Source organism: Mus musculus, chromosome 4 (assembly GCF_000001635.26).
Source record: "Mus musculus strain C57BL/6J chromosome 4, GRCm38.p6 C57BL/6J".
In the NCBI taxonomy this organism is placed as follows: domain Eukaryota; kingdom Metazoa; phylum Chordata; class Mammalia; order Rodentia; family Muridae; genus Mus; species Mus musculus.
Genome location: NC_000070.6, coordinates 34,628,629 through 34,646,939, shown reverse-complemented (window position 1 = coordinate 34,646,939; position 18,311 = coordinate 34,628,629). Strand labels below are relative to the sequence as shown.

General features: G+C 41.1%; 1 protein-coding gene across 8 annotated transcripts in view; it reads right to left on the bottom strand.

The window, feature by feature from the left end:
- Rars2 (arginyl-tRNA synthetase 2, mitochondrial) overlaps positions 1-18,311 on the bottom strand; it is a 45,211-nt gene that overhangs the window by 13,228 nt on the left and 13,672 nt on the right. For 4 of the 8 annotated variants that reach the window (NR_151507.1, NM_181406.4, XM_030253074.1 and 1 more), the window contains 6 exons: positions 16,370-16,467; positions 13,227-13,282; positions 9,905-9,988; positions 7,619-7,695; positions 1,085-1,243; positions 326-432 (listed from right to left, as the gene is read on the bottom strand). Coding sequence is in view for 7 of the 8 variants with exons in the window: in NM_181406.4 (NP_852071.2) it covers positions 326-432; positions 1,085-1,243; positions 7,619-7,695; positions 9,905-9,988; positions 13,227-13,282; positions 16,370-16,467 (581 nt within the window). In the remaining variant the exon portion in view is untranslated. Of the gene's footprint in view, positions 1-325; positions 433-1,084; positions 1,244-5,963; positions 6,067-7,618; positions 7,696-9,904; positions 9,989-13,226; positions 13,283-16,369; positions 16,468-18,311 lie in introns of all 8 variants that reach the window. The other 4 variants (XM_011249902.3, XM_017319912.2, XM_030253076.1 and 1 more) reach the window with 2 other exon arrangements.

The window sequence follows — 18,311 nt, the reverse complement described above, 5'->3', positions numbered from 1 at the left end:
CTGTCATGGAACTCAGAGAGCCTCCTGATTCTGCCTCCCCAGTGCTGAGAGGAAAGATCTGCACCACCGACTGCCCCTGGCAAGAGAGGACAGATGGCAAAGAAGCCCAGAGACTATATTACTATCACACAGACGTTGACTAATGCCAGCACACACAGCACATGGGGCTGGGAGAGGTGGTGCACGCCTTTAGTCCCAGCACTTGAGAGGCAGAAGCAGGAAGATCTCTGAGTCTGAGGCCAGCTTGGTCTACAGTGAGTTCCAGGGCAGAAAGCGAGTCATAATCTTAAAGAAAAAGGAAGAAAGAATAGTAACTCGATCATACGCTGTTTTCTGCAGAAGTCCTTTGCTGTCAAGCAACTTTAAGACATCTTGAGATTTTTCACGATAAAATGATTCTCCTGAATATTCATCAAAGTATATTCCAAGACGCTAAGATTTAGAAATACAAGAAAAATGTTAGTTATATTGTTTTACACTAAGACAAAATTAAAGATGTCTTACCAACTGTCACAAAGATCAGAAAAATAAAAGTCAGACTTTCTAATGACACACACACCCATACTGGCCATGTATCTGGCGTTCGTTCAGTATAGTAGTCACAGGTATTTATGGCTTTGTAAACAGAAGTCGACAGCATTGACCATTTACTCTGGTAGTTCCTTAGTCACACTAAAGGTGCTCATGCAGCCAGGGGCACCTGCTGGGCCCTGTGCCACTGAGGATGGTTACAGAACCAGAAGTCTGTATGATCCAGTAGAGCCCTGAAAAGGGTGTCTGTCAAGCTCCTCTAGCTCCACTTCCATGCAGCTGCTCACTGTGCCCACGTACTCCAGAGCCTGCTTTGCAGCATCCAGTACTATCTCACAAGTTAAGTTCCTTGAGAGAGTAAGGGCTATGAGTAGTGCTGACCTGGCACTGCTCTGGGTTGTTTTTTATTTTAGCTCTCTACCCCAAGAACGACATTCCACTGAATTTTCAACTAAACTAGAATCTATGCTTAAGTAAGAGCTTGCACAGCAGGCTGTAAGCAGCAGCACTAGCCAAGCGACCCAGGAAAGGGGGCACAGAGACTGCAGGGTACCTTGTAAATCTGGGTGTACTCTTCAATGCTCAAGTCCCGGAATCTCTGCCACAGTGACAGTGCCTGCGTGTCACCCATTTCTAGTCGGTGGAAGAACTCGTGTGCCAATTTTGTTACATTTTTATCATCTGTTGCTTCTTTATTAACTTGTACATAAACCTAAAAGTACATTAAATACATTATTATATGCTGTATCACCACAGAAAAGAAACCAAACACAATCCTGAGTCCCCATGGAAAGTTAACCAAGAGGCCACATGACAAAGCGTCATTTTCAACTCTTTCATTAAGCTGACAGTTTGGGATCTTTTTTTGTTTGTTTAAATCATCTTACCCTTTTTGAAAGTTCGTGAGAAAGGCTAATCAAAGTAGCATGGCTTAACCCGGTAAATAAAAGATGAATGGGAGATTTCACAGCTACTTAAACATTATTCTCATTGTTTGTTTTTATATATATTCCGCCTGCACTTTCCCTGCCCCTCCCTCATCTGTCTCTCCCCCACTACCAACCTCCATCCCTCTCTACATGTCCCAGATTCAGGACTTCTGCTTCACGTTTGTGACCCATCCGTGTGACTGCTGGCCTGGAATCATCTACTAAGTTCTGGTTCAGAGTGTATGAGTAGGTACACACCTGAGGGCGATGACTCCCTGGCCCCTGAATTGTCAGTAGCAAAGAGCTGAGCCATGGGGGTGGGTGGGTTGGGGGAATACAGGAGCCCACCCTACCATCCCTGGGCACCCCAGTCCATTCCTGTGCATATGTGGTTCAGGAGCTACTTTTAATGAAATGATTTAAAGCTATTCTTTTAATCTACAAAAGACCAGCTAAACAGGTAATGATGGCAAACAGAAATACCTCTTAGAAAGCTTAAGTACACTCTAATCTCAACTCTTAAGCATTACAAGGAATAGCAGTTAGGGGGTTCTTAACACAATCCAACCTTGGTTTAGTTTTATATCCAACTGGAAAGGGGTTGATGGTTTACTGAGGGGTCACTTCTAATGCAGTTTAAATTTTTTCCCCAATATCCACAACATACTATTAATACATAACAATACATATAGCAGTATAGTTCAATTAGGGTTGCAGTTATACATATAGACTACAAGGAATTTTTCTTAGAAGCTGTAATTAACTCACTCCCACCTTGAAACATGAGTGAGTCCAGAAGGCTGCTAAAGTGACTCTATACAAAGACACAGAAATTGCTAAAAACTCTACAAAACAATGAGGCGTCTAAACCTTTATACAGTAGTAGAACACCACAGCAACAACATTTACACAGAAACCGATTTTACTGTTGCCAAAGACAAAAGGGGTGTGTGACAAGGAGCCCCTAATCCCAGCACCCAAAGGCAAAAGCAAGCAGACATGAATGAGCAAATGCTATTAATACACTAATACAGGAACAGACAAATATATCCATGAGTGGTCTCAGACGGTCACTTCGAGTCACACACACCACATATTATACACATAATGTACAAACAAATATACATAGAATCATGCTCATTTTCAAACTGTATTCATTTCAGGTCTGACTTAATAGAACCATCAATCTCCAGTTCTATTCTATTTTCTGAAAATGATGTAACTCATTGCTTAGGACTGAATAATGTTCTACTGGGGACACACACACACACACACACACACACACACACACACTGATTGATCTACTAGGCATATATGCTTAAATATGATGATTATCTATGAGCAGAAAAGGATCTACTGAGAGGAGAGAACAAGCAGCGCCAGGACAAAAGGACCATCACAGTATGCTTTCTCTCATGCAGCGTGCAAGACCGGAGCCGAAAGGGGGTAATTTTATTTTAATAAAAATAAAACAAGTAATCTATTATACAGTCAATCTATTGATGTGAATGTTTCAAAAATATTAGAAATATTTTCCTAAAAAATATAAATCAAAATGAAACAAAAACCCCTCCTACATTTTAAAGTATCTGTTAAGTGGTGATAACCAAATTACTATTTGTATATACACACAAATGTTTTATTAAAGTATATAATATAGAAATATTACCATTTTACAGTATGCCTATAAATAACTGTAAGTCAACAGTTTAGAATTAGTTTCCTTTCATTCACACATGTAATGTAATTCTGAAATTTAAATGTAAAATTAATATAAATCCTTTATTTTAGAAAGTATGAATTTCAGAGACAGCTTTTTTTTTTTTTTAGGTACATTTACATTCCAGAGAATAAAAAGGAAAATTTAAATTGTGGTTGCTAGTAAGACAGCGTGCTGTAGTATAGTGTTTTTGAGAATAAAAGCACAACTTTTCTTCAATCATCAAAATGTAAAAAATCAGTTGTTTATCTAATAAAGAACAAACTAAGCATTACTTAAGCATTACCAACTTCCTTAAGAGGGTATTAACCTTCCCCTTTCAAGAGTTCTGATGTTGGAATTGGCAAACACCATATGACTTTTGTTTTGAAATTCCACTAAGCTCATTATTGCCGCTCTTGGGATGGCCTGCTTTATTATAAAGTAGCACAAAGTAAGGGAAGTGGAAACACTTTTGTATCTCAATCCTTTAAAATACGTCACTGGAACCATTAGTCACTTGGGCACAGTTAACTTCTTGGTGCAGGGTTTTTAATGCCACCTTCTGATCATTTTTAGCAGTGCTGAGTTGTCAAGTTGACAAATGCCACAGATGATTGTGGCATAAGGTTGGCATCTTAGACCCGTTAATGCATATACTTGTGTCTTCTGTGTTTGAATGCAATTGAATGTTTACCTCATTAGGAACTCACAGTTATAATATGAACAAACAAGCTCACTGTTTGTTTGACACTGAGGCTGTGTCATGCCTCAGGGTATTATTGTTCTTTTAAAGAAACGACAAGAAACACTCACAGCTAACTGATGCTTCTGAGACGAGCCATCAGAAACCCTGTGAACTAAACCTGAGCACACTGGGAAGCATCCTAGGCACGGAGGAGCCATAAGTAAAGTAACTTTGCAGCGGATGCTCCACAGTGCGGTAATGAATAAGCAGGCTCTGAGGGGCTAGGGAGACACCTCAGTTGGAAAAGTCGATGCCATGTGCTACTCCTGTTGGCTGTGATAAAATGCCCGCATACAAGCATCTTATGGAAAGAGGAGCTTATCGTGTGGTTCACTGTTCACGGCAACAGGAGCTGGTCACATTGCCTCCACGGTCATGAAGCAGAAAGATGACAGCTTGTGTTTAGGAAGAGTTCTCCTTTTTCTGCAGTCTAGGAGCCAATCCTACAGAGCAATGTGGATGTTATAGGGTGGATGTTCACATGCTTAAATAATCTCTCATAGGAACAGTCAGAGGCTACTCCCTCAGGTGTGCAAGGAGGCTCCTCTCCTAGGATGATTCCAAATCCTGTCAAGTTGACGATCAGCACTAACCATCACACTACAGATGCAGAGGACATACACACAAAAACAAACAACAAAAGACAGATGTCACGGCATATGTTTAGGATATTGGAGCCAGGCAGCTCTCTTGCTGGTTAGCCAGCCTATTCTAACTGGTGAGCTCAGCAATACGGCTAAGTATGTGAGATGGCTTACTAGTGTGAAAATCTGCATTTCTCATCTGTAAAAAATACAGATACATTAGTCATTTGAAAGTTGTAAGGATGAATCAAGCAATGGTGGTGCACATCTTTAATCCCAGCACTCAGGAACCAGAGGTAGAGGCTGGTGGATCTCTGTGAGTTCAAGGTTACATGGTCTACAGAATGAATTCCAGGTAGCCAGAGCTACCCAGAAAAACCCTGTTATGAAAAAGCAACTAAATCAAATCAAATCCTATACCACAAGCAACCTTTTATTCTCTGCCTCCTCCTTGGATCAGAATTTAAACTCTCAGCTACTGCTCAGCCATGCCTGCCTGCTGCTATGCTCCCTGTGATAATGATCATGGACAAACCCTCTGAAACTGTAAGCAAGCTCTGAAATAAATTCTTTTATAAATTGCTTTGGTTGTCGTGCTTTTTATGGCAATAGAAAAGTAACTAAAATAGAAACTCCCAGCTGGGCGTGGTGGCACACGCCTTTAATCCCAGCACTCAGGAGGCAGAGGCAGGCGGATTTCTGAGTTCTAGGCCAGCCTGGTCTACAAAGTGAGTTCCAGGGCAGCCAGGGCTATACAGAGAAACCCTGTCTCGAAAAACAAAACAAACAAACAAACAAAAAATAGAAACTCCAAAATAAGTTTGAGGCAAGATTGTATCTCAAACTGGGATGGGCATGCTTATTCTAGCCCTTCTAAAAGTAATTAAAACAAAGAAGTTATGGAGATGGCTCAGTAGTTAGAAGATGTTCTCCCATAGGACATGAGTTCAATTCTCAGCACCCACACAGCAGTTCACAACTGTAATTCCAGGTCCAATGTAGCCATATGAAATAAATCTATTCCTATTTTTCACTATTAATATGACTTTCAACTGGGCTTATCAAGGATGGGTAGCCAAACCTGGCTTGTTGGGGCACAGGTTATAACTCCTAAGTCTAGTAATATTATGACAGGTTGCTGCTATATTCTACAAGAATTTTTCCATGAATTTGAATAAGCAGTATGCAATGAAGTTGCCTGAACCCAAATAAAGAGGAAAGGAGAGTCAACTCCCAAAAGTTGTTCTGTAACTTCGATACTCTCCACATGTCAAATGTGCTACACATGGCATACATTCTAGTAAAACAACTTAGTATCTCCAGCAAAAACTGATTAAACACAATTATGTATTCTTAAAGGTGCCATATTGATGAGGATAGGCAATAGAAACAAATCAGGACAACTGACCCACTGACAACTTGATACACTGTACTGGCTGGTCCTCTGTAAACTTAACACGAGCTACACTCACCTGAGTGTGGGGAATCTCAGTTGAGATACTGTGCTCATCGGAGTAGCTACAGGCAGACCTGTGGGATACTGACTTGACTGATGACTGACAAGGGCAGGAAGTCCTAGGTATATAAGAAAGCAGACTGAGCAAGCAAGCCATAGGGAGCAAGCCAGTAAGCAGTACCCCTCCATGGCCGCTGCATCAGTTCCTGCCTTGGCTTCCTCAGTAATGAACCAGGTAACCAGAATTGATTGGCAGAGTAAAACAATAATGCTTCAACTGAATGATTCTTGTCTCTTAATCACAGCTGATTCCTCAAAGCCACACTGACCAGAAACACAGATTGTTAATTCAAAATATTACAATAAACAGTACTCCTGATATTCTCTGAGGAATTCTCAAACTTCCTTCTGAAGCTTCAAGTGCAGGCCTCCATTAACAACACCTTTCTCAGCTTTATCTTCTAAGTTTCCACAATAGCTTAATGGGCTCCAAGTAGACAACGGCTTTTCTAGCTCAAATTTTCAAACACTCCCATAATCCTTCAGAACACACGGTCAGGTCTGGCACAGCAATAGCCCACAAACATGCCTTTAATTATGCCTTATACATTACTAGGTGGCATGGAAATGCCGAGTATTCCTTCTAAAGCAAAGGAAAAGTTGTTCCATGTGGTCCCTCTCACCACTGAGGGAAGTACAACACTTTTAGTCAACCTAACCAGAGTTTGGAGGCAACATATTCCTCACTTGGGTATGGTACTCTGGCCCATATACCATGTGACTTGGAAAGCTGCTAGCATTGGGTAGGACCTGGATGGAACAGGAGGCTCTTCAACAGCCCTGACTGCTGTGTATGCTGTTTCACCACAGGACCATAGGATCAAGCTGAGCTGCTAGGACTTGAAACGTCAGCTGCAGTTAGGAATGCTGGCCGAGCCTATAGGGGATATTCCTGGAATCAATTTCTGCCCTAGCTAGGTTCTATGGCTGTAATAAAACACCCTGACCCAAGGCAACTTGGGAAACAAAGGATTTATTTGGTTTACTCATTCCAATCACAGCCCAGCGGAGGGGAAGTCAGGGAAGGACTTCAAGGCAGAAACCTAGAGGCAGGAGCTAAAGCAGAAGCAATGGAGGAGGAGTGCTTACTGGCTTGCTCCTTTTTGGCCTGCTCACTTTGCTTTCTTATAAATCTCAGAACTACTTGCCCAGGGTGGCGCCACCCACATGGACCATTAATCAAGAGAATACCCCTCACGCTTGCCTACAGGCAATTTCATAGAGGCATTTTTTTTTTTTTTTTATTTTTTTTAGCTGAGAATCCCTCCTTTCAGATGACTCTAGCTTGTGACAAGCTGACAAAAATCCAGGATAATAGTTTTATATGCACACTTCTCTCTCAAAACAATGCACCTAGGAACCTTAGAATCTTCTCTTCCCCCAATCTGAACTGGTTTGCACATCCACCTCTCCTGAAACAACAGTGTAAGTTTCCCTGCCCTTGACAACAATCCAACTTAGATACTTTCTATTCAAGTATATCCAGAAATGAAGTATAGAAAAGCTTATCTACCTTAGGCTGGTTTAGGGTACATGTACAGTGAGGGAAAACTGTGTCCTCAAGTCAACCTTTAGGGGGAAATCTCTATTATGGTTATCTAACCAACTTACATCAAAGAGATGCTGTAAAGGATTGGTCTGGAGTTTCTCTTCATAGCCAAACAGCTGGAAACCAGTTCCCAGCAGACCTATCAAGATAATGAATGAATAAAAAAAATTACAAAATAAAATAGTAGAGAAGAGTCATGGTGAGAAACAGGTATAATTCTATAAGGAGATGAACGTCTCAGACCTGCACTGCACCCTGACTGCAAAACCAGCATGACCAGCTACTCCCCGTCCCGCACCTCCCCAGCACCATGAACTGTATGCCTTCTGAAATAAGAAGCCAATGCTCATTTTTCTAAACGAGAGTCAGCACAGAGTAAAATGCCACTGCACATGAGAGTATGCAATATTCTAGATCCTAGAGAGCAGTGAGAAAGGTAAGTAAAGTTGTGTGTATTTTAAAAGAAAAACAAATGTGATTGTGATTCAGGGTAATGGAAGCAGAATGTGGAAAGATGCGAAGCGTGGACTAAAAAGATGGGGAAAGTAAAGGCTGCTCCATTTAACATTCAGTCTGATACCTGTTGAAAAGCTAGTTCTGTGCACAGCCACCATGTGCCAACTCTCACATGGGAGAGCTGGAAGACTATTAATTCTACAATGATGGCTGGAATGGGATGTTGGCAGATCATTAATCACAGAATTCCTTTCTAGGAAAATACTACTGTAAACCCTGCAGCCAGAATCTGATGACTACTTGTCACACACTGCGGCTGCTGTGACTTGTTTAGACCAGTCAGAAGAACAAGCAGTGGACGATAGCTAGGAAGTCTTGATTGTTGTACCCTAAGTTTAAACCTCTGACTACCAGCTGCTGTGAACTGACAGCAGACTTTTGAAACAGAGGGCATGCTCTCTGTGTCTTCAATAGTGTGCAGACTGTGAACAGGATTAACTTCTATTTTTAAGGTCTGGAAACATTTTTTAGTAACTGAAATACTATTCATAAGAGAAGGCTATGATGAACCTCTTATGAGAAAGCTTCTTTGGAAACTTTATGCTTTTGGAGAAGGCTTACAACATCATCACTTAGCTTTGCTATTAGTACTATAAACAGAGCCATTCATCACTGAGTGGATACAAAAATAATTAAGGCATAGCCTATTCCCTCAGGAAATTAGCGTCTTGTGGAGAAAAGAGCACATAGGGTGCTACAACAAAAATCCTAGCTGAGTGTAGAGAGTATCTCTTATAGGCATCACCTGTCAATAACAAGCTTATGGCCAATGAGCTGAGAAAGAAGACAGGAGGTGGGACAGCTGGCAGTGGATAGAGAGCAGCACAGGGATTCGCCCAGGCACATGGAGGAGGACAGAAGCCTGGGAGGTGAACAGAGGAACCAGCCACATGGCAGTTAGAATAGCATAGGGGATGATAATAAATGAGCTAGCTGGAGGACAACTAAAGCTTATAGCCAAGCTATCTGTAAATATAATTGGAGTCGCAGAGTCGTTATTTTGGGAGCTTGGGGACAGAAGGATAAAACGCCACGTTTACAGAGAAGAGCTGCCTTCTAGGAATGTGGTGATATGCAAAGGCCATATCTCTCATAGAATATAGCTGTATAGCGCGATCTTAAAGCCTGTACTCAGTGTGCAAGCCGTCCTTCCCAACATGAACAACTTCACCTGCCTTGTCCCCCTTAAACCTTCATGTCGGGTTATATGAACCACAGTGTTTCTGAATAAACATGACTTATGGCATGTAACTCCTTGGGGCCCACCCTTCCCCTCCTGTTTCCTTTCCACCTCCACCTACTTCGATGGAGAGTTCAAGAGAAAGCTAAGGCATGGCACTTTGTTTCCTCTCTGGGCTACTCAGTCATACAGTAACAGATCCCAAGTCTCCTAGGACGGGCTGGGGGTGGGAGTGGGAGGATCGTGGTGGGGTGAAGAGGTGGGGAGGTGTTGGAACTCATGAGATTTAAAGATGGCTAGAGACTTATTTCTTCTCTGTGTATTCATTCCTACATTTAACCAATAAAAGCAAGCTACTGTTCTTTATTAAAGGCTTAATGTATGTGTTAAGTATACTAATTTATTAGGTACTGCTCTAAATATGCCAATTAATTATATGGTGAGATTTATATAGAACATGTAAGTTGATAGGCAGATTCAGGTTAGTGGTAGTACATGTTCTAGGTATACATGAGACCCCAAGATCAATTTCTAGCATCACAGATATTTTATCCAATAGGGATTGTCTACATTTCATACAGACGACAAAGTGACATAGTACTTGAAAGATTAAGCCATATGATAAAATGAAAAGCATGTCAAAGATTCTTACCAAACTGCATGCCCCAATCTCCAATGTAATTTATTCTTGTTACTTGATGTCCTAAAGCTTCTTTTAGATTTGCTATAAAATTTCCTAGTCATAGATAAAATATAGTCTTATATTAGTTTATCCATTTTTGGCTTTAAAACTTTGTACTTCTCTTTTATCAAGTTATAAGATAGAAAAACCCTTTTAATAAAACTTCTATTTCTAAATAAAATTTTTATATTAAATAAAACTCAGTCTTTCCTATTAAAGCATTCATAATGCGTTTTCTTGCATAAGATATGAAGTAAGGAATTTCTTAGAGATGTTATTCCAAAGGGTCCCCATAATTGTCATGAGAAGAGAATTTTCATCAGTATCACTATGGGCACTTAGAAACAAATTAATCACTATTCTTAGCTAATCCCAAGGGCCTAAGAGAACAGAACCTCAGTAATTAATGAATATGGCATTCAGGGGGCGAGAGAGATGGCCCGCAGGTAAGATTACTTGCTGCTCTTCCAGAAGACCCAAGTTTGGTTCCAAGCTCCCAGATCAGGAAGCTCACAGCTACCTGCAACTCTAACTCCAAGGGATCAGATGCTTTGCAATCGTGTATACCTGTGCTCACACACACACACACACACACACACACACACACACACACACACACACACACACACCTCTCAGCCTCTGTAGGCACCTGCACCACATACCACATGAGCGGGCTCCATCCTAAAGAAAACTATATAATTTGTCTGTGTCCTAAGAACGTGACCTGTACACGGTTGTTTTTCCAAGTAGCTGACGTAATCTTTTCAAGCACTGAAGAGCATCCTCCACAAGCCTGTCCCTAGGGGCACATGCTGTTCCATGCCCTTTATCTGCATTTCCTGTTGATACAGCCCTGATGTCCAGCGTCTGTTCTACTCAGCCTTCTACCTGCCTTCATATACTGCAAAAGCTGGGAACCTCAAGGATCTTCTTCCCCAGTTACCAGGGTCTTATAATTAGGTTCCAGAAACCCTCTAAGATTGGACAGTAGGGTACACTTTGTATGTGAGTTGGCAAAGGAGTTACTTCTATTTTTTTGTTTGTCCCTCCCCCCCTCCCCACACACACACAAGCAGCTATGACACTCTGGGGCATTTGTTTTGTTTTTCTCCTGCCTCTTCAGTGGTACCTGCTAATACAGGTTCTAGCACCGTGTCCAGACCTCTAAAACAAACTGAAAGACAGGCTATGTCATGGCCTCTGTTGTCTGTAATGGACTGCAGAAGACATGACATGCACAGCGGCAGTTTCTGGATCATGGCAGTGGCACTAGGGCATGGAAGCAATGGCAGAAGAGGCAGGTTCTCCTGTGGTCACCAACCTTGGTCTATGGGACACTTCTCAGAGTCACTCATGCCAGCACAATTGAAAATCTCTTTAGTCCTCCCAATAACTTTGCAAGTCATTCGAGATTCTATAATAAATCATTTTCTGATTTAAATATAGTGGCTTGCTGGCAAACAGTCATAATCCCAGCACTTGGGAGTTTGAGGCAAGAGGACTGCTAAAAGTTCATGCTCAGTCTGGACTACAGAGTGGCTCTAGGCCAACCTGGGCTACAAACGAGACCCTGTCACAAGGCAACAAGATCCAAAGTATAAACAGCCTAATGTGAATTACAGCATCTTCCTTCTTTGTAAGCATCTCTAGGTCTACAGCTTCTAAATTTACATAGTCCCAGCAGGAAGAATCTCTTTCAGCTGCTTTGTATATCTACTTTTCTTAGAATACTGTTATATCACAAATACACCTAAGTACCTGTATATGGCTCCTAATTGGACTCTTAGATCCCAGCCACAAATACTTTATTCATGTGATCTTAGGAAAGTTCTTACAGAGTAAGAGTTTCTTCTACACACATCTTAGCGAATTGTTCTTGCCAAACAGAGCTACATTAAGTGGGGGAAAATGTACATCCTATTTGTAAACTGTCATGTAATGTTCACACTCACTGAGAAACCGTCTCTGCCTCCACTGCAGACCCAAGCACGCTGGCTCCTTGAGAATGGGCTGGCTCCCTAACTCTGTGACAGGGAGGGAAGAGTAGCAGTCCCCGAGTATAAACGCTGGCCTTGCAAAGAGCTAGAAGGTAGATCATCTCCAACAGAAGTCTATCCTGTGATGTACAACACTCATAGGAAAGAAAGAGAAGCTGGAGTTGTGACACAAAACCCAGCAGGCTCAACGGGAAACTCGAGCTGACCACTCAACGTCCCAGGCTGGTTCAGCGGGAAGCGGTGAGGGTCTGATTTGGCATTCCCTCTGGCTGCTGCTGCTTGTCCTTACACTTGCAAGTCTCAGCTGAGGGGACTCTCAGTTGGGAGCTCTATTAGCTGGCTGTCTTCAAAGAATTTACCAGTTGAGTTTCGGTTGAATGTTTTGAGCATCAGACTTGACCATGTTTGGGTTTCATGCTTTCCTCTCTCACCATCCATTTTGTCTCTTTCTCTCTCTGTCTTGCTATTTGTTCTCTTCCTCACTATATACTTAATAAATGAACACCAATTCTAATACTGCATAATTCTAAGCTGAGTTGTGAATTACAGTACTGCAAAACAATGTAAGTAGGTAGAAGGCAGAACCTAAGAGATGGCTCAGTGGTTGTGTTTGCTATGCTTGGTGCTCTTGAGAGCATGAGAATTCCGTTCCCACACGCGCTGGGTGGCTCGTAGCCACCTGTAACTCAAACTCCAGGCGGTTCCGGTTCAATCCACTTCTGGATTCTGTGGGCAGTTCATGGTCTCTTTCTCTCTCTCCCTCTCTCTCTCTGTCACAAACACACACACAACACACGCACACACAACACACACTTAAAAAAGCATATTATACACTGAAGCTTTACAATTATGAAGTAGTTTTAGTATTCCTAAAATTTCTTATAGAAATTTTTAGTCTTTAAAATTACTAAGTGCTGAGAGTGAATTTATTTAAAACAAAACATATGTGAACAAAAAATTTTGAAATATTTCTGCCAATCCCACAGAAATAATTTGTGACAATTTTTTATTTTTTACCTCTTTTAGTTTTCCATAAGGATAACAGTCAAAAATCACAACACATATACTATTGAAAACTGATTTCTATGTCTTTTCCTGTTGAAGTCAATTGTGGTTTTTAATCTGTAAACCCATTTTCCAATTCAGTGCAACATTTGCTTAGGATTACGCTCATATACATTTACATTTGGGAGCCTTCCTTTCCTTCCTTCTGATTTAAACTCTGACCATTACACCGCATTCTTCTCCACGTCACCAAAGGCTTGTTTAGTATTTCCTGTTGAGGGAACACTTACCTATGATGGTGGAGCGCAAATGTCCAACATGAAATTTTTTGGCAATATTAGGTGAACTGCAAAAATTGCAAGAATATTTTCTTATTTCAATAACAAAAACTTTGAGAATGAACTAGATAATGCATAGATAATGCCATAAATAGGGAGCAGGGCTTCTGACAATTCAGTAACAGTGAGGGTGAATTAGAATTTGAAAAGAATCACCTTATTTCTAACCAACAATTATTGACTGTGTGATCCATAATGTAGTCTTGATATTCAGAAATGGCACACTTATGAAACCAATTATTTTAAGATTAAGGAGATAAAAGTGCTGGAGAGACTATGTTCTATAGTACTAAACATTAAGCTAAGGTTTAATTCTTTGTATAAAAATAAATGTATTTGTCACATTAGTATGCAAATTAGCACATAGTATTAAGTTTTATGTAAATTACTGTTTTAAAATAAATTATAATATCACTAAACATTAATTTATATTCCTGTTTTATATTTTATTTACCTATGCACTCAAAGTTTTATAAAAATTCTTAGGCAGGGCCAGTAAGATGGCTCAGTAAAGATTCCTGCTGACAAGCCTGACCACCTGAGTTCCCACATGTTCAGAGGAGAAGTGATTCCCACATTTGCCCTCTGACCTCTCTGCATGCACAGCACACAAATGCTCTCTCACACATATACAAACAAATAAATGTAAATTAAAAAATTTAAATTTCTTGGGAAGAGAGGTTGGAGTAGAAGTTTCAGAAGGCCCGTTCAGGATCAAACACATCATGGCTCTGCAGTGTTTCCAGCAAGGCTTGCCTGTGCTGCCCTGCAAAACTTCACCACAGCCTTGGTCCTGAACACACATGTGAGCTCTGTAGCACACAGCCCGCCCACCAGGACGAGGGCTGCTCCTTAGTGTCTTGTCCTCCAGTATGAAGGGTTGTTTAAAGTCCTCTTTCTCTTTGTCACACACACAAATCTCTAAACTCAGTTTTAAATGCTATGATTACATTGCACAGACTGCACCAAGATCCGCGCCTGCGCTATGGGCAGGGCAATCATCTCAGCAGTCATCCTCAGTTATAAACGGTTTTATGTCTTCCAGTGTCTGCCCTTAGACTCTAAGTGCCGAGTACATGTGCAACTTGGAAAACCCTTTCTCTGACTGTCCAATTTGAAATCATACCTAAGTTTTTAAAAAGTACCTGAGGAACAAAAGTGAGGTAGTAAACACAAGACATTTCCCACAGCTTTTTAAAATGTCAGAGGGGAGACAGCTCAGTCAGGAAAGCTGCTTGACTGAGCAGCATGTGGCCCTGCCTGGATCCAATCTTCAGAACCCGTGCACAGAGGCCAGGCTGATGGTGTGCTGCTATAACACCAGTGCTGAGGAGGAAGAGAACAGTGTCCTCCTGACAGCTAACTGACAGCCACGGTGGCCTACTGGGTGAGTTCTAGGCCAAGGGAGGGAACCCGTCTCAAAACCAAGGTGGATGCACTGGAGGATCACCCCACCCGAGGAAACACCCAAGGCTGACATCTGGCCTTCATAGGACATGTGTATGTGCATGCATGTGCACTCATACTGTCCCCAGAAGTAATGCAGAAGAAGAAAAGGGACTCTAGGGAGCCTTATCTTTCTAAATGGGGACGTAGTTCATTAAGATTCTTCTTTTGGAAGATAAATACTTTAACTGCCAACTAGTCAGCTATACTGTGACGATGTTAGTTATTAATGTTTCCTTTAAAGTTTTGATTATTTCATGACAGCTTAAGGATTCGATGGTTTTATTTATAATGTATTAGAAATTTATCTGAAGATATGTAGAAACAAATTAAAAACTTGGGGGCATGGTGGTACACACCTTTAATTCCAGCACTCAGGAGGCAGAGACAGGCAGATTTCTAAATTCAAGACCAGCCTGGTCTACAGAGTGATTTCTAGGACAGCTTGAGCTACAAAGAGAAACCCTGTCTCGAAAAACAAAAGAAAGGCAAAACAAAACAAAACAAAAAAACCCCTACAAAACCCTCAGGGGCTACTTGGACAGTGTATCTTTGGCACAGAATGACAGCAATCTGTATTTGTATTCTCAGAGCACGGGTAAAAACTGGGTGTGCTATCAGGTGTAATCCCAGTGCTCCAATGGCAGACAGGAGGTAGATAAGGGAGAATCCCTGAAAGCACACAGGCCAACTAGTGAAGCACAGAGGCAAACAGGAAACCCTGTTCTCAGACAAGGTAGGCTAGGCATACACCCATGGGTGTCCTGTGACCGCCACGTGCACAACACCATATTTATGAACCTGACCTACCTCACATATACAATAGAAACTAAAAATTAAAACCAAAAAATCCTTAAAGTTATTTTTCTGTTAATTAAAAAAAATCTAATTATAATTGCAAGGCTTTGTTCTTGAGTTATCCAAACTATGTTAAACTCTTTTTTTGTTGTTGTTGTTTTGTTTTGGTTTTGGTTTTTGGTTTTTAGAAACAGGGTTTCTCTGTGTAGCCCTGGCTGTCGTGGAACTCACTCTGCAGACCAGGCTGGCTTTGAACTCAGAAATTTGCCTGCCTCATGTTAAAACTCTTAATACAGTAGTGAACTGCTTTATAAATTAACTAAAGTGAAAGATGAGTTCTTAAAAAAACAAAACAAAACAAAAACAAACAAACCATAGTAATTGGGCTGGCAAGACAGTAAAGTGGTTTGCGAAGCAAGCCTGGCAATCCGTGGTCAATTCTCAGCACCCAAATAAAAGCAGAGGGGAGAACTGACTCCCACTCCAGCTGTAGCATGCAACTCTCTTGCAGGAACAAGTCTTTGAGTTGCAACCCACTCTGCATAAACGTGGTGTGGTGGCGCACGCCTACAGACCCAGCACTCAGGAGGTACAAGCTCAGTTCAAGGCCAGCCTGGGACACTGGAGATCCTGTGCAAAGAAAGGAAAAGGCAAACCCATACTGGATTCATAAACTATTGATTTTTGTCATTTTTATTCATGGTTTGGTGACCGATCCACAAAGATCCTAACAAGATAACATAATGTCGCTCATTTTCAACTTTCCATGCCTAATTCAGTGAAAACTCTATCACCACAGTCTCCGTCCTGTCAGCTGGGCCAATCGGCACAAAAGAGCAACAGTCACTCACCTGAATTCAACCACAATCCTCTTCTTGGGAAGATCTGAGAAAAGTTCACTTTTTAACCCATATTTACAGCCATCTTCAGTAACTTGTTGCAATACTGCCTGAAAAAACAGGAGTGGGACTTACAGATAATAAATAAATAAATAAATATTCCCAACCAGTGTATTACTGAAAACCAAATGTTAACTAGTTCCTTCTTAGAACTGTATAGAGCTGTCAGCAGCAGCTCTAGTATCAGTATCACTAAGTCCTCTCAGAGCACTTACAATGTGAGATAGTGAGTGTGATGGGCTACTCCAGGACTAAAAATTTAACCCACTCAACAGTACAGTAACCATTGATGGCACTTAAAGACCCGGAACTTGAAACTTTGTGAGGTTAGGCTAACTGCCAAAAGTTCCATGGGAAGAGTAATACCTGAGCCAAAAGCAGGGTCAAATCAGTTACTGAGTGAAGACTGTTATAAAGACAGTGAGGAGGGTTTTTATATTAACTAGAAAGAAGAGCAGAGGTTAATTTCCCTAAGGTCATAATAGCTCAGGTGATAAGAGTGCTTTCCTTGAATGTACAGATCTCTGTGTTCCAACTCCAGCACTCCAGAAATCCAAGGTCATCACTGGCATCACCTCTAGTTCAAAGCCAGCCTGGGACATAGGCGATTAGAAGTCAAATAGCAAAACTTCTCCCAGTCAAGTGAATGTGTTAAGTTACTACGTGCCTGCTATTGTTGCTTCTGTGCTAACTCAAGACACCAAGTAGAGCTAGCGAATATGTAATTACATAAGAATATGTACTAAAATGCCTGCTGGCTCTACAGATGGAAGATGAAACCTGACAGAAACTTCTATAACATATTCTAAGCTAACGTTTATTTAGTAACACAAAACTACAGCATAGTTCAGAGTTCATTTCTGTACAGGTTACAATGCATGGTTTCATACAGGTTTCTATTTGTTTTTAAAAGATTCTCTTAGTTATGTGTAATTTTAATTTTTTTATTTGTATGAGTGTTTACATGTATACTAGAGAACCACACGGTGCCTGTTGCCTGCAGAGGCCAAAAGAGTAGGCAGGGTCCCTGGGAGCTTGTGCCACAGATGGTGCTAGGAATTGGATCTGGATCCTCCGAGAGCAAGTACTCTTAACCTTGGTGCCATCTCTCCAGCCCCCCAATTTTTTATTTGAAACTACTGTTATAAAGTATTATTTTTACTCTTGTTGGATTTGTATTGCCAACTTCATCTGGGGCAAGAATTTTATTATCAAGAATTAGTTAAAATAGTCAAGAAATGAGGTAAGGCAGGTGGTGCATGCTTGTAAACCCAGCAACTCAGAAGGAAGGCCAGGACAGGTGAACCTGAGTTATTGGCTAGGCTACACTGCACAGTAAGGCCCCGATTCACTGTCTTGTTTTTTAACCCATGAGTCTAAGTAATGCTACCTGTACATTCTCTGGTGTGTGGGCATCCAGCAGAGCATGTTCAACCTACCAGGGGCCACACCTTTGAAGAAAACTAACTTTCTCTTTTCTAGAAGCTATCAGTTACAAATGAACTTTTTTTTTTTTTTAACTTCAAACTGTCTAGGAGGTGTTATTGTTCCATTGTGTTCTAAAAGATAAGAGCACTAGAATCTAATATATTTACCAATATGCATGTTTGAGTGTAAGCTGTACTCATGTAAATACTCATGCATAAAAGGTTTTAATCAGAAATGAAGTCTTTGAGCTTTCTGTTATTGGAGCTCAAGGAACTCGAGGGATATACCTACTGGCTGCTACTCTGTTTGCTATTGTCCTTCCTATGCAAGACTTATGTCTTTTCTCCTTTCTAACTCTATGGGTTGACTGTTCTCTTTTGCCTGTCAACAGGACTCTAAGGAATTTGCCACTACCAACTTGCCTGGTCAGTTCGTTAGTAGTAAAATCACTATTTCTATGAGTTTA